The sequence below is a fragment of the Elephantulus edwardii genome, unplaced genomic scaffold (genome assembly GCF_000299155.1).
Source record: "Elephantulus edwardii isolate Elephantulus edwardi_28Jun2011 unplaced genomic scaffold, EleEdw1.0 scaffold00048, whole genome shotgun sequence".
In the NCBI taxonomy this organism is placed as follows: domain Eukaryota; kingdom Metazoa; phylum Chordata; class Mammalia; order Macroscelidea; family Macroscelididae; genus Elephantulus; species Elephantulus edwardii.
The window spans coordinates 13,779,744-13,795,441 of NW_006399798.1; the positions used below are offsets into that span (position 1 = coordinate 13,779,744).

Sequence of the window (15,698 nt, forward strand, 5' to 3'; positions counted from 1 at the left end):
TACTTCTCCCCCAGCCTTTCTGGCAATGAAAACACTACCACGTGGCCCGTAGTCTTGCGTCATGCGCTTTTGCCCAATGGTGAGCAGTTTCGGGTTTGGGGGCGGGTCGGAAGTGAAGTTGTTCCGCCCTTACTGAACGCGTATTGGCAGAAACAGCACGCCCGCCTCCACGGCGTGCACTTGTGACCAATAGCAGCCTGGAGAGGGAGCCCCGCCCTGTCAGCTGCACGGCTCCGAGGGCCTGACCGGAGGGGCGGGGCGGGGCGAAGCCGGGGTGGGGAGGGGGCGGAGCTAGAGAGGAGGGTGGGGGCCCGGGCGACCCGGCCTTCGTAGCCGGTGGATCCGCTGCTGAGGTGGCCATCGCCCGCCCGGAGCTGCGGCCTCTCCTGGTCCAGCCCCGATGGCGGCCGAGGCCGCGGACTCGCCCCCGGACGGGATCGAACCGGCGCTCAGTTGCTTCTCTTTCAACCAGGATTGCACGTAAGCGGAGGCGCCTGCCCTGCGGGGGCCGGGGTCGGGGAGGATGCGGCGACCCTTGGAGGGGGCTGTCCTGTGGGTGACTTGTAACCGGAGAGGCACGGTTCTCCGCCCCTAGAGGTCCTTGCCTGGAAAACCAGTGGCCACTTCGGACGGGATCGGGGCTTGTCACCCCCTCCCCGGTGTCTACACCCTCCCCGGGCAGTAAGGGGCCCACCCAGCACCCCGATCGCGGGCGGGGAGCCAGGAGGGGCGGGCCCAGGGTGGAAGAAGGGCGTCAGCACCGGGGGGTGGGGTGCAGGGAGACTAGAGAATACGAGGGGTGCTGGAAAAGCGGGTGACCGAGGTGGGTCTGAAAAGGGGGAGCCTGGGATCCGCAGCCACCACAAAGAGGGAGTGGAAAGTTGACGGTGGAAGATGGAGTGGGGGGCCCTGGAGGTGGGAGTCAAGAGGAAACTTTCCCATTTGTCCTTGAGCATCTCAACGTGGCATCTGGGCAGGGCCTGGGACACAGGCAGCCTATCCCCTCCACCAGGCCAGCCCTGTCCCAGCCCAGCCCCGGGCATCTCCTTGCCCGCCCAGGATGCAAGGGACCTTCAATTTCTCTGGCTGTTTCCACACTTCCCACCCAGCCAGGCCCCGTCTCCTCCCCCGCGGGCAGTGGAGTCCTGTGTGGGCCCTTCTGGGCGGGATGAGCACCCAGCAGCCTGTTGCTTTCCACTGGATTTTTACTGTCTGGCTTTGATGTTCGTGGCTGGACGTTGGCCAGGACGCTGGATGTTGTTGAACTGGCGTCCAGGCTTCCCTAGGAGTCCCTGTCTAAGCAGCTGAGGTCCGAGTCCTTCCCTCTTTCCGTGGAAGTGCTAGAAGCCAGCCCTCGGAACATATGGAATAATCTTGGAATGTGCCCCCCTCCCGGCGTTAGGCGGGGGGCGAGGGCCTCCTGTGCCCCACTTCCTGCTGTACCAGTTTCTGTTGGGTGTTCCTGGTTTGGAGGCCCTTTCCAGTTTGCACCCCGGCTGCTTGGGATCTAGCTGAGCTAATATTGAACTCGGGAGCAATTAAGGCCACCATGCACCATTACCAGCCCTGGTTTGCATTCTCTTTGTGTTTTCTGTTTAAAAACACTCAGTGCTGAACAATATGCCTTTGTATTTTTTGGGGGGGAGAAACCACCAAACTCAACCAACTCCATGTGTAATTGTATAATCCAGTTGTTGGACAGTTTGGCAAGATGAGTGGCTTTCAAGTTTTTCTTGCCCACAGCCCACCGAAGAAATGTAGATGACAGCATCGATTAACACCCCTCATTTATATATTTAAAAACCCAAACAGCCAGACCCATTGCTGTTCATTTCTGATTCACAGTGAGTGACCTTACAGGATCTTAGTGACCCTATGAGAGGGAGTTGAACTGCCCACAGCATTTCCAAGGCTGTAATCTTAACAAGAGGAGGCTGCCACATCTTTCCTCCCAGGAGCTGGTGGGTTCACACCATTGACCTTTTGTGTAGTGACCAAGAATTCCAACCACTGTGCCCTTATCCACTGGGGCTCTTATTTATGTCTAATATCACTGGGAAGCAATTCACCAAATACCATTTCCCTTTACTGTGATATGCTTTTGGTATTTTTTTTAATTAATTTAGTTTGTTTATTTTTCATTTCAATGAACATCTACAGACATTTTGGAATTCCATTCATTCATTGTTGCACCCTTCTCCCTGCACAAACTGCTCCCCCCTCCCCCCCCTTGCTCCTCTCCTTGAAAAGCAAAAGAAAAACTCCCTCATTGGTACGCAATCCCCCCCCACCTCCCCCAAACCCCACCCCCTACCCTCATTGCATACTCCTACGATAAAAATAATGCCCTAAAATATAATACTTTTAGACTATTCTCTCCCCCATAGACTTCAATGCCGTAAACATATTGGTATTTTTATTTAAAAAAAAAAAATACAAAATTGCTGATGTTCCACAAAATTATTTTTAAGATCCATTCCTTTACTGAGACTTATCTTAAAACAGGGATAGTCTAGATAACATTCTTATGTTTTGTAAGAAACATTTTGCAAGAGGGTAGAACTGTTGAAATGCATCTACATGGTTTTCCTTCCCAAGATAGGCTCAAGAGGGGCATTTCTTTCTTTGTCAGCAGTCTGTGTTCACAGTTCTTTGCTTTGTAGCATTGGCCATCAGATTTTTCAAAAGCCACATTCACGTTGGCTCCAGTGGTCAAATAAAACAGAGTGGGACCCCCACCATCTGTAGCAATTGGATGAGAATGTTCTATTCCAAACTGTAGAGTGCTTTGAAAATACTTCTCCTTGGTTCTATTTTCTTGGATAAGGGCTCTGCTGGGCAACTCTGTCTTAACTATAAATAAAAGTTCTTGTCAGAGGCAGTCACTGTGAGCCTTGGCGGGTATGACATTGGATTTTAAAATAAGTCAAGCCCCTTAGTGAATCCATTTAGGGATAGCAGGGCGATTTTTTTTTCCCCACTAAAAGTCACTTGAGATCTTGCATGCTTGGAGAAGATAGGTAAATGCACAAATCTTTCTCCTATGTTCATATTTTGTTGTGTGGCTCAGGATTTGACACTCTGGGGACACCTTTTCTTTTGGTTAATTATATGTCTCCCAAACCCTTTCAGCCTAAGAGATACCAAGATTTATGTTTTCTTCTTAGAGAAAACCTTATGCATAATCTAAGAGCTAAGTCTGAATTCCTTGATTCAGTAATTATTTTTTTTTATTTATTGATCAAGCCTTTAAAACAATCACACTATACACGTAACCATTTTCTCACATGTAAACTTCTCTCCCAGGAATGGGGCCTATGTTTGAAAATGAAATTGCTAACTTGTTTGTTTAATGTTCTAAGAGTCTCGTTAAGGGTTCATTTGTCCTTGACTTGCAAACTGTACAAATCCCAGCTTGTAACTAACTACGAACATATTTATTTCTGTGAAAAGGTGTATGGGGAGAAAGTTTGAAAACAGGGTGGGAAATTTGGAGGTGCTGCCACCTTGCTTCTCCCCTTGCTGCTTGTGATGGATGATGCTTTGGGGAGAGGGGGATGTTGATGCCAAACCCCAGAGCTGATTGGACCAGCAGCTGTTGTGACAATATCTTAACCAGTTCAACTACTTAGCTGGCTGGAGGGCCAAAGCATCGAACCAGCCACCTTCCAGTTTGAAAGTTGGCCATAGTCATCTAATGCTGCGTCTCAGATTAGAATAAATATTTGGGTAAGGAACAAGAAATCCAGGGGTAAACACGAAACCTCTGTTTTCAGGTTAGTGAAACCAGAGCCTTAGCCAGCCAGGCTGGGACTAGCAAGTTAATTTTAGGTTACACTCCTCTGGGAAGAACAAACCTCTCCCTAGATTCCGTTTAAATGTGGAAGGTGTAAGGGTTTACAGTTTAAGGTCCATAAATACTCCAGTCAGACTTTGCTTTCTTTTTTTTTTATGTTATTTTTATTATTTTGTGTGTGTGTGTGTGTACCGTCAAATCAGATCTGACTGGTACAGGAGGAGATTGTCCCTCCTTCCTCGGCAGAGCATCTGGTGGGTTCGAACCACGCACCTCTGGGATTGTAGTTGCAGCTCCTTGCCACTAGGCCACCAGAGCTCCCTGAATTTTTGTTTTGTGGTAGGTTTTGTGGAACGAACTAAACAGCAGACGTCTTAACCCTAGTTGAACATGGTCCTGGAAGAACTTTGAAAAAATGAAATGAAGTGAAAAAGTTCAGGGTTGGGGGAGAGGGTCAGACAGTCCGTCAGCAGGTAGATGTAACGTGTGTGGAGAGGAGAGCACGCGGAAAAGGTACCCAGGATGTGTTCATCTTTTTAAACTGATGAAAGGACATGGGACGAGATTTCACCAGTTAGAGCATCCCTGGTGCCACCGTGGTTAAAGCCCTATGCTTGCCAACCCAAAAGTCGGTAATTGGAACCCACCAGCAGGGAAGGACGTGGCAGGCGGTCTGCTTCTGTAGAGGTGACAGCCGAGGGGACACGCAGGGCCATTCTGCTCCTTCCTGGAATCACTGGGACTCAGAATTGACTTAGAAACAGCAGAGCACCACAGTGAGCCCTGGTGGTACAACGTTAAATGACTGGCTGCTAACGGAAAGGTTAGTGGTTCTAAACCTACCAGATGCCCCTCAGGAGAAAGATGCCAGACTTGGAACCCTGCGGGGGGCTGCTGCTCGGGCCTCCAGGGTTGCTAGGTGTCAGAATCAGCTTGACCACAGCATGCCTACTGTAGATGGCTGTGTGATTAAAGGTGATTGAACACTCTACTACTACCCTCGAAGTAATAGGTTTGAATCCACCTAAGGACACCTGGCCTCACATGCTTTGGGGCATGCTGCTAGAAGGGGCTATTCCTTGGAGGACATGATGCTGGGAAGGGTAGAGGGTCGGAGAAGGAGAGGAAGACCCTCAACCAGGTGGATTGACGCTGTGACTGCTGCAATGGGCTCTTATGTGTCAGGAAGTGTGAGGATGACACAGGATAGAACAGGGTTCAGCTCTTTTGTTCACAGGGTCGCTATGAGTCATACTCGACTCGACGGCACCTAACAACAACAACAGGGACACCTCGGAAGACACAGCTTTGAGAGCCCTATGCAGACGTGGAGTCAACACGGGGCAGAATCAATCCAACCGCAACTAACCGCAACATGCGTGCCCTAGATCCCTGGGTGACACTAAAGAATTGCTCTTGGCTGCTAACTGGAAGATTGATGGTCCCAAACCTGCTCAGAAGAAAGTTCTGGTGAACTACTTCCCACATGTCACAGCCATGCAATCTCTGCTCCACACACATGGTCACCAGGAGCTGACATCATCAGATGAAAAGGAGGCAGGGTTGGGGGAGCAGGACAATGGGATGCCTATCTTCTAGCAGCTCTGTGGTTAGGGCCCAGGCCTGCTGTCATTCCCACACTGTCATTATCTTTCCTCAGATCCCTGGCGATTGGAACCAAAGCCGGTTATAAGCTGTTTTCCTTGAGTTCTGTGGAGCGACTGGACCAAGTCCATGGAAGCAGTAAGTGCTTGGAGATCACAGCACCGTGCTCTCCCTCCAGCCTGTGGGCACCGTGCTAGGAGCTTGCAGCTCTCCCCTGCCTGGCCTGGCATGCTTCAGGAGGCGGGCTTGTCAGATTGAAATAGAAAGCATTGCCTCCTCTGGCTTGAGAAAACCATAACAAAGCACCTATTAAAATCTGGCCGTCTTGTCCGTAACCTCATCTTGGAGTCTGTAGCCACTTATTAGAAATCACACTGTTACCATTTTCTCACACACATAAATGCACGGTCGTCAGTTTTTGTCATTATCCGCCAAAAGGTCACTGGTGATACTTTTTTGTGCCATTATGTTGACATGGTGGGATGCTTGTTCACACTTGGCCTTGCAAGTATTTCCTTTATTTTAATAACATAATGCTGCTATGTTTATACATCAGAGACACTTAACTTAGTAGGTCAGCTCCTCCCCAAAATAAAAGCTTAGAAATGTATCTCTCTTCTTTCCTGAGGGCAAGGAACACAGCCTTTGGGTTTCCTAGAAACAGAATGGTTTGGTAAATAAAATTTGTATCTCCAAATTTATTTAAAACGAACTCTGGTGGTATAATATGTGATATGTTATGCTACTAACCAAAAGGTCATTGGTTCAAATCCACTAGCTGCTCCTTTGAAGAAAGACGGTTTGTTTCCTCCAGTAAAGATTTGTAGCATCAGAAAGCTGAGAGACGGTCATGATTGGTCAGAATGTCCTTGATGGCAGCGGATAGGGAAACACTGAGTGGGGCCCTGATGGCATAATTAAGGGGCCAGTTGTAAACTCAAGGTTAGTAGTTTGAACTCACCTAGGGCTCCACAGAGGGTGCACTGGCAATGTCCTTCTTTACAAATGACAGCAGGAAAACCCTGTGAGACAGTTCTGTCCCGTCACGCGGGTTTGCTGTATGTGGATTTGACAGCACCCATCGACTTTAATCTACTTGTCAGGGTCTGTTTCGGATATCATGACTGTTTTGCTCTGTCTTGGTCTGTGTCGTCCCAGACATGAACATGCACTTGAAAAATATGTTCTCAGAGAGCCAGAGGCTGCACCTGCAGTCACTCAGGAGACGTATTCGTTTCCATCCTTCCTGAATCCAGAAGTGCATCTGGTCATGAGGCTGATACGCAGGCTGTTTTCAGGAGGAAAGGGGATCCAGAGGGGAGTGAGGGGTTCAGCCGGTTCAGGGGACAAAGAGGCCGCCCTGGAACTCCCTACCCCGCTCTCAGCAACAAGGGTTGCCAGCGTCAACTCCACAGCACTGGGTTTGGGCTTTTTTTAAATTATTTTTTAATTATTATTCATTTTAATGAAAGTTTCCAGATACTTTGGATTTCCATTCATTCACTGTTGCACTTTTCTCCCTGCCCACCTCTCTCCCCCCTAGTTCACTCTTCTCTTTGAAAAGTAAAAGACAAATTCTTTTCTTGTTATACAATCCCTCCCCCCAAGTCCACTCCACTATGCAGCCTTCATTCTGGACTCCTGTCATGACGATAATACCTAATCACATATCCCTTTTAAAGAGTTCTCCCCCTCATCTGTTTCAATGCTGTATACATAATTTATCCCATCTTTCTCAGTCTCTCCCCAACCCCGAGGTCAGTCCCGTTTTACAACAGTGGCACTATGCAGTATTTGCCCTTTTGTGACTGAGATACTTCACTCAGCATAATGTCCTCCAGGGTCACCCATTTTGAATAATATTGCATGAGTTCCTTGTTTTTCATTGCAGCATAGTATTCCATTGTGTGAATATACCACAGCGTCTCTATCCATTCGTTTGTTGATGGGCACTTACGTTGTTTCCAATCTTTTGCTATTGTTAACAAAGCTGTGATAAACATGGGTGTGCATATATCTGCTTGAGTGGCAGTTATGGTCTCTTTGGGGTATATTCCCAGTAGTGGAATTGCTGGGTCAAATTCTATTTGCTACTTTTTGAGAAACTGCCATACTGCCTTCCACAGTGGTTGCACCATATTAAGTTGCCTTTTTGTTTGTTTGTTTGTTTGTTTGTTTGAAACTGCTCCCTTAGGAAAAACTGCTCCCTTCTGGAAAAACTGATCCTTGACACTCAACTGGTGGAAGCCATGAGGTCAGCAGTGCTAGAGCTGAGGAGCTGGGTCAGCTGAGCCTCCCTCCCAGGCGCAATCCCGTAACCTCTGCCTCTCTCCCTTACAGATGAAATCCCGGACGTGTACATCGTGGAGCGTCTGTTCTCCAGCAGCCTGGTGGTGGTGGTGAGTCACACGAAGCCGCGGCAGATGAACGTGTACCACTTCAAGAAGGGCACGGAGATCTGTAATTACAGCTACGCCAGCAACATCCTGTCCATACGGCTCAACCGGCAGGTGGGCGGGGCTGACCCTCAGGGCTCCTGTGACCCTCAGTGGGAAAATTACGGGATGCCTTTAGAACGAGTGTCACATCCTAGAGAGGATTTTGCTGCTCAGCCCGAATGTTGCAGGAGGCGTCTCTGGGTGGCACGAGTCAGTGAGCGTTTGGCTGGTAATCAAAAGGTTGGAGCTTCGACACTACCCCGAGGCGCCAAAGCAGGAGGACTTGGAGATCTACATGCAGAAGGTCACGGCTCTGCTCTGAAACACAGGGGTCCTCTAGAGTTGACATTAGCCTCCATGGAAGCTGGTTAATCGGAGGGCCGTTTTACTCCACACTCTTGTTTTTTCTGGTGGGTCCTCTGCTTCACATTCTTTCTCCAACAGTGGCCACTGTCTAGTGAGCCTCCTCCCAGTGGTCTGAACACCCTAAGCCACAGCCTTAGACTAGAACAATACTCCTTCCGGTTTGGGCCTTTATTGTTGTTAGGTGCCATCGAGTCACGTACGACTCATAGCAACCATATAAATAACAGATCTGAACCCTGACCTATCCTGTGCCATCCTCATCGTCTCTGACACACTTGCGCCCGTTGCTGCAGTTACTAGGTTAATCAATCTTGTTGGGGGTCTTCCTCTCTTTCACTGACCCTCCACCTTTCCAAGCATTATGTCCCTCTCCAAGGAAAAGCCTCTCCTAGCAACGTGCCCAAAGTATGTGAGGCGAAACTTTGTCATCTTTGCCTCCAGGCACCGTGGTTGTTCCTTCTCCAAGACAGATCTCTATGTTGTTTTGTCTGTCCATGAGATATTCAGTGCTCTTTTCCAACACCACACAGCTCAAAGGCATCAATTCTCTTTATATCTTCTTTATTCACTGTCCAGTTTTCTGATGCATAGCAAGTGATTGAAAAAGACCGTGGCCTAACTCAGGTGAACCTTAGTCCTCAAACTGACATCATTGCTCCACAGTAATTTGAGCAGGTCCCTGACTGCAGACTTGCCCAATGCAATAGGTCCCCTGGACCCAGGTGAGATGGAGTTGTTGACAGCGTCAATCTTTTAGGTGCCTCCGGCTCACAGTGACGTTGTGTGCACTGGAACAATCCCCACCCCTCCTGAGCCATCCTCACAGTTTCTGCTGTGTTTCAGTCCGTTGTTGGGGTCACTGCAGCAGTCCGTCCCGTTGAGGGTCTTCTTTTGGAGGGGCCCGTCCCTGACAGAGGACGTCATGCTTGGAAAAGTAGAGGCTCCATGAAAAAGAGTTTTGGCCCTAGCAGTGGCTTTCCTTCTAGCTGGCGGCCTTCGCTGAGAGAATGAGGATCTTGATGTTGCTTCAGAAGCCTGTCAGGAAAGCAGATGGTACAGTCCGTAGAGAGTTTCATTCCTCACTCAAGGGCCATGCCTCTCCAGCAGTTCAAATCCACCACTGGCGCCTGGAGAGGAGGATGGGCAATCTCCTCCTGTGTGATTTACAGCCTCGGAGACCCAGTGGAGGGTCAGCTGTGAGTCAGTTCCAGGTGGAGGGGAAGGAGAGAGAGAGAAAGAATATTCCACTGGGTGTGTGTGTCTACCATGATCAACTCTTTCGATCCACTTACGTGTGTACAACGCAGTGCGGTAGAAAATAGCCAAAAAATAGAATGTGGAGATTTTTTGAGTGAGGAAGAATAGAAACAAAGAGAAAATAACCCAGTCCTTGGCAAGGGAGGGAAAGGCAGTTGGAGAATTGGCCACCTGAAGGCTGTTAAGTGAAGTTGTTAGCTCGGACACCCTTGCTAAAATCTGCTGGCAGCCCACTGAATTTTGTTGCAGAATTATTTATCTTTGTATGTGTATATGATAGAAGGAGAGTTGATGCCTTTGAACTGTGGTGCTGGAGAAGAGTGTTGAATATACCGTGGACTGCTAGGAGAAGAAACAGGTTCATCCTGGTGAGGGTGAAACTAGGCTGCTCCTTGGAGGCAAGGATTCTGAATCTTCGTCTGACATCCTTTGGACGTGTTTTAAAGAGAGACCAGTCCTTGGAGAGGGACGTCATGCTTGGGAGGGTGGAAGGACAGCGCAAAAGAGGAAGACCCTTCATGAGGTGGATTGATTCAGTGACTGGGGTAATGGGGGTAGGTGTGTCAGAGACAGTGGCACAGGATAGAGCAGAGTTTAGGGCTGTTGTACATAGGGTCGCTATGAGTCACACTCGACGGCACAGAACAACAACAACATATGCTAGTAGCTGGTATATGGGGGCTAATTGACTTCCCCCCACCCCCATTATTTTTATAAGATGGTGTGGGCAAAGCTCTACAGGGTAAACACGATCAGACAACTCAGATAGCATCTGTAGTCTCTACTTGTCTGATTTCTTCCTCATTCACGCTCTAATATTTTAATTAACAAATGAGGCAGTGGAGTATTAGTCAGGTGTCTTTGTCTGTCTGGTTAATCGCCAAGTGTGGGCTTCGTCTCACGGTAAAACCAGCTCATTCCAGTTTATGGCAACCCCACATGTGCCGGAAGAGAACAAAGCTCCCTAAAGTCTTCAATGGCAGATTTTTTAAAAATAGTCTTCCTTCTGAATCATCCCTGCGTGGACTTGAACTTGTAACCTTTTGGTTAGCAAGCGGGCACATTAACTATTGCACCGCTCAGAGATTCCTCTCCTCAGCAACACTCTTTAGTGTTACGATTCTCATCCCCTATCTGCTAAAGGCTGTGAATGTCCCTAGAATGCCCAGCAATGAAGGACAGCTAATCAGAGCCCAGCCTGACAGTGCTCAAAGCCTCTGGCATTTCTAAGGAAGCAGGTGATTTGAAACATGTTTAGAAAGAGCTCTGGGGTTTGCTTTCCCTGAAACTTTCAAGTTTAGGATTTAAGAACTTTTGACCCTAGAAAAGAAGCATTAAATACCTGCTGCAGCCTCTTCTTCCCAGGAAGTGGTTCAGTCCGCGGGTCTCCACCCTCGGCCAACTAGGGGCACAGAGAGACATGTTATAAGCCCTGGTGGCCAGCCTGCGATTTCATCAGAGCTTCAGATACTAAACTTCCTTTAAAAAAAAACAACCAAAAAAAAAAAAAAAAAAAAACACCAGAAACAACCAAAACTCCAGAAACAAAAAACAGGAAAAGACTGAGGATTTGTGTACAGACAAAATCACTGTTTCCTTCATACAGAGCCAGTCAGGTCACCCATGGTGGGCAGATTTCAGAGAACTTCCACTTTAAGACAGGCTTGGATCTACTTCTGTAAATGATCCAATTCTTACCTCAAGAATTTATTGCAGTTGAGTCACAACAGACTCAGCTGTCCCTCCATTGTGCTTGAGGCTGTCAATCATGAGATAGCCAACTTTTCTCACCTGGAGAGACTGGCCCTTCTGAACTGCCAGAGAGGTGTGGCCTTTGAATTAGAGATGCAACTCCCTGTGAGCTACCGGGAGAGCTCCTCAAGGATCCAGTTAAAACCCTGTGAGTCAAAAAGATACGGTCGGAATAGTGCTGGTGGCTGAGGCTTGTAGGCTGGAAGACACTCAAAAGATACAGTGGCTTCAGCCGTGGGCGCCAGCTGACCGCTGCCTGTGAAGATGACACACAAACCTGGGCATCCTTTTGTTCTGCTGCCTGTGGTCTCTGTAAGTTCCAGCTGACTCGACAACAATGGACCACAACAGAGGCAGCGCACCCTCACTTGAGCTTGACGGGATGTGCTTTCTTCCTCTTCCCTTCTCGTTATTCTCTCTTCCCCCTCATTTTGCTCTCGTCTGCTGCCAGCAAGGGCTAAGCCAAGAGTCAGCAGACCAGGCCATGGATCAGGGCTGCTGATGGGCTGGGGGATAGATCCAGAGAAGGCCAGGCTCACTGGACAGGAGCTGCTCCGGCCACAGGGCATGTGTGGTGGACCCTAGAATGGGGGACTGAGGGGTGAGATTCAGGACGGTGTCAGAAGCGTAAATGCATAATGTCATCACACTCGGTCACGTTGGGAAGGACCAGGTAGAAGGCAGGGTCCTACACTTGGTTGGGTAGAGGACCAGTGAAAACCCTCAATGAGACAGGTTGACGGAGGACCACATCAGTGAGCTCAAATGGAAGTGAACCAGAGCAGGGCAGGGTCATTGTGTTACCCACGACGTCACCACGGGCCAGTGCACACACCGCAAGAAGAATAAGTGCCAGGTCAACCAGAGTTTGAGTTTGAGTGTTTGAGAGAAACACCAGTGTTTCTTGTCATTAATTTGAGACCTTAGGAAAATTCTCATGCCTTCCAGCTCCCAGCCTGAGACTGACGGCTGCAGACCCTGCGTTCAGACTGAGCGAGGTGTTCCTACTTGGCTTTCCTGTCACCTGCAAGTGCTTTCTTGTCAGCTGCAAGTCGCTTGTCTCCGTTTTCCTGAGCTGTGATAAGTCTGGTCGGGAAAGAGGGAGGGCAGGCGCTACCCAAATGGAGATCTTGCAGCTTTTGGTAGTAATTTTAGAGTCTTTTCTTTCTAATTGTCCTGCCTTGGAATGAAAGGGTCTGGCACGGGAGCAGCAGTTCTCACTCCTTGGTGAACGCCTGAATCCCCTGGGTGTGTGCTGATTGTTCCGGTCAGTTCTAACACATAATGACCCTGCGTACAGCAGGGCAAGCACTGCCCGCTCCTGCATCCTCTCAAGGTCATTGCTGTGCTCACCTCCACAGCTGTGGCCACTCTGTCAGTCAAGTTCAATGAAGAGATTCCTCATGCCTCTTTTCCTTGGACCCACTAGTTGGCCAAAGCTGATGTGCGTCTCCAGGGACTGGCCCCTTCTGAGAATCTGAGTAAATGAGACAAAGCCTTGCTGTCCGGGGAGTGGTCTGGTGGCCAAGACAAGTGTATTTACTCTTCCGGTAATGTGTGAGTGTCTTAATTTGTTCTTGTTGTTGTTGATTGCCTTCCAGCCGAGCACAACCCGTCAAATCAACTATAACTCACAATGACCCTACGACCCACAGGTTAAAACCTTGTCCCATCTGACGTCCTCCTCCCAATCTGTGCAGTGTGCAGGCCCATTGTTGAACGGTCAGTCCATGTCATTGAGGATCTTCTCTTTTGCTGATGTCCCATTTTCTAAGCATACTGTCTTTTTCCACGGACTGGCCCCCCTGATGCGCCCACAGTATGTGAGACGAAGTTTCACCATCCTTGCTTGTAAGGAGCTCTCTGGTTGCACTTCCTCCAAGATAGTCTTGTTTGTGCTTTTAACGTCCCTGGTCTGATCAATACTCTTCACAAGCACCACGATTCCAAGCCATCGGTCCTTCCTTAAATATGTTGGGCTCCTGTAACTGAGATACCAAGTGGGTGATTTAAACAAATACTTGTCGTCTTATAGTTTAGGTGGCTGGAAGTCCACATTTGGGGTGCTGGCAGTCGAAGGCTTTCTGCGTTGGTTCTGGAGGAGGGCCCCATTTCCTCCAGCATCTGTAGACCCAGCATTCCTCAGTGGTCTCCATATCTCTTGGCCTTCCCCTGAGTCAAGGAGAGTTCCAGCACCGGCCTGTGGTCCAAAAGATGCTCCCTGTCTGTTCTTTCTTGATGTCACTGAGGTGTTCCCCCACCCCCCCAATTTGCTCACTTTCTCTCTCTTTTTATCTCTTGGGAGATAAAATATCTTACAGACCTAACCCCAGGGAAATGCCCCCTTTAATCAGATCAGGGCTGTGACCTAATTAAGGACGTTGCATCTCACCCTAATCCCCTTACAAGCCATTGGCTTATCACGTGTCAGATCGCATCACGGGGACATGCCGCAAGTCCCACCTCATTAATATCAACGCTGTTGGGTGCCATCGAGTCCACTGTGTGCTGTCCCTTTCAAGGACGTCACAGAGTAGTCTGGATGGCAGCTGGCGCCCAATGAGATGGATTGACACAGAGACTGCAGCCATGGGCTCGAATGTATCAGAGCTGATGAGGACGGCACAGGAGGGGACAGGGTTCAGGGCCGTTGCTCACAGGGTCACTATGGTCACTATGAGTCCTGCTGGCCTCAGTAACTCCTAAGACCACTCCACCCATAGCAGCCCTGTGTACAGCAGAAGGAAGCTCTCCTTTTTTTCCCCCCCTCCTTCTCCAGCAGAGCATCTGGTGGATTTGAACCGTGTAGCTCTGGGATTGCAGTGCAGCGTCTTGCCACTAGGCCACCAGAGCTCCCTAGGAAGCGCTCCTTGATCTACAATAATATGATTATACCGAGAAGCACAGACCAGCCAAGTGCACACATATCCCAGGTTGTGGGGGGCCAGGGGGTAAAGCGACACAGTTCCATCTGTGACAGTGTTTATTGTTGTTCTGCGACACTGTAATTCAAAGGCACATCCGTTTTCTGTGGTCTTCTTTATGCACTGATCAGCCTTTGCATGCACCTGAGGGCTCCTCAAATCAGAATCACCAGCAGGAGGCCAGGCCTTGTTCTCCACGGTCATCAAATCCTGACACTACCCGGCTGGAGGGAACCAGGCCAGGCCCTCGTGCGGGGGTAGTGAGTGGGCGACTTCTCAGTGTGGAATGAGCTGGAGACCCATGGGGCCTCTGCCGCCACTTCTCATAGGACCCCGCACTGTGCACTCTGCTGGACGTGATGTTATGTTCCTTTAAACCCCAGCGCAGAAAGCCCCCGGGGCCTGTGACCACTGAGCAGACAGCGTCACCATTGGCAGAAAGGCAGGGGAAAACCCTATTATTGTCAAGCTGGTTCAAGTTCATGGCGACCTCAGGTGTGAGAGTCGAACTGCTCCATAGGGATTTGTTGTCGAGGCCAAGCAAGGCAACGACCAGGCTTCTCTTCCTTGATACCACCGTTTGGTTGGAAGCCAAGCACAACCACTCTACACACCTGGGGACCCTTGTGGTCCTGGGAAAGGAGCAGGGAAGGGCACTCACAAAGGAGCTGTGCTCCCAGGCCCTCAGCAGGCTGTACCCAGGGACCTCGGCATGAGATGGCCGCACAGGGCCAAGCAGGGATCTCTGGGCTCCAGGGCTGGAGGGAGGGGCACACGGGTGAGGCTGGGGAGATGGAGTGGGAAGAAGTCAGAGCTAGTGCTTATTAGGAGAAGGGCAAAGCGAGAGAGCAAAGAACCCACATCCATGTTGGGGGTGGACTGCATGATGGACATTGCAAAGGGAACCGGTCAGATGGGGAGACCAGGAATCAGAAAGGGCCCGGAAGTCATCAGAAGGAGTGTGGCCCGGGGGCGTTCAGGAATCTTTGTCCTCATTAAAAAGAGGGAAGTACAAAGTAAATCAGTCTTTATTTCAAAATAAAACAGTCTTCAGATCTCATGTTTTACGAGCGGGTGAGTAGTGACAGATACTAGCATGTGCACGTACAGAAATGCGGTCTTCAAAGCCCCGTCAGAGCGCCTTCTCCCAGAATCCCGGGGTCCAGTCAGGGCTTGTCTGAGATGGGGTTCGGGTTTGGCCAGCACCCTTTCCAGGCCTGGGCCCCTGGCCTGATGCGTCTGTGTGCTTGCAGAGGTTGCTGGTTTGCCTGGAGGGCTCCATTTACATTCACAACATCAAGGACATGAAGCTGCTGAAGACCATCCTGGACATCCCTGCCAACCCCACAGGTGAGCACCAGGGCCCCAGGTGAGTACTAGGGCCTCCACGTGAGCTCTAGGACCCACAGGTGAGTGCCAGGCTCCCCTGGTGAGCGCCAGGCCCCCCCCAGGTGAGCACCAGACACCCCCAGGTGAGCACCAGACACCCCCAGGTGAGCACCAGACACCCCAGGTGAACGCCAGGCCCCCCAGGTGAGCACCAGACACCCCCAGGTGAGC

General features: G+C 49.8%; 1 protein-coding gene across 1 annotated transcript in view; it reads left to right on the plus strand.

Annotated features, from left to right (window-relative positions):
* Positions 1 to 400: 400 nt before the first annotated feature.
* WIPI1 (WD repeat domain, phosphoinositide interacting 1) overlaps positions 401 to 15,698 on the plus strand; it is a 39,733-nt gene continuing 24,435 nt past the window's right edge. The window contains exons 1-4 of the mRNA XM_006886256.1: positions 401 to 480; positions 5,457 to 5,539; positions 7,742 to 7,911; positions 15,392 to 15,488. Of these exons, the coding sequence (XP_006886318.1) occupies positions 401 to 480; positions 5,457 to 5,539; positions 7,742 to 7,911; positions 15,392 to 15,488 (430 nt within the window). The remainder of the gene's footprint in view (positions 481 to 5,456; positions 5,540 to 7,741; positions 7,912 to 15,391; positions 15,489 to 15,698) is intronic.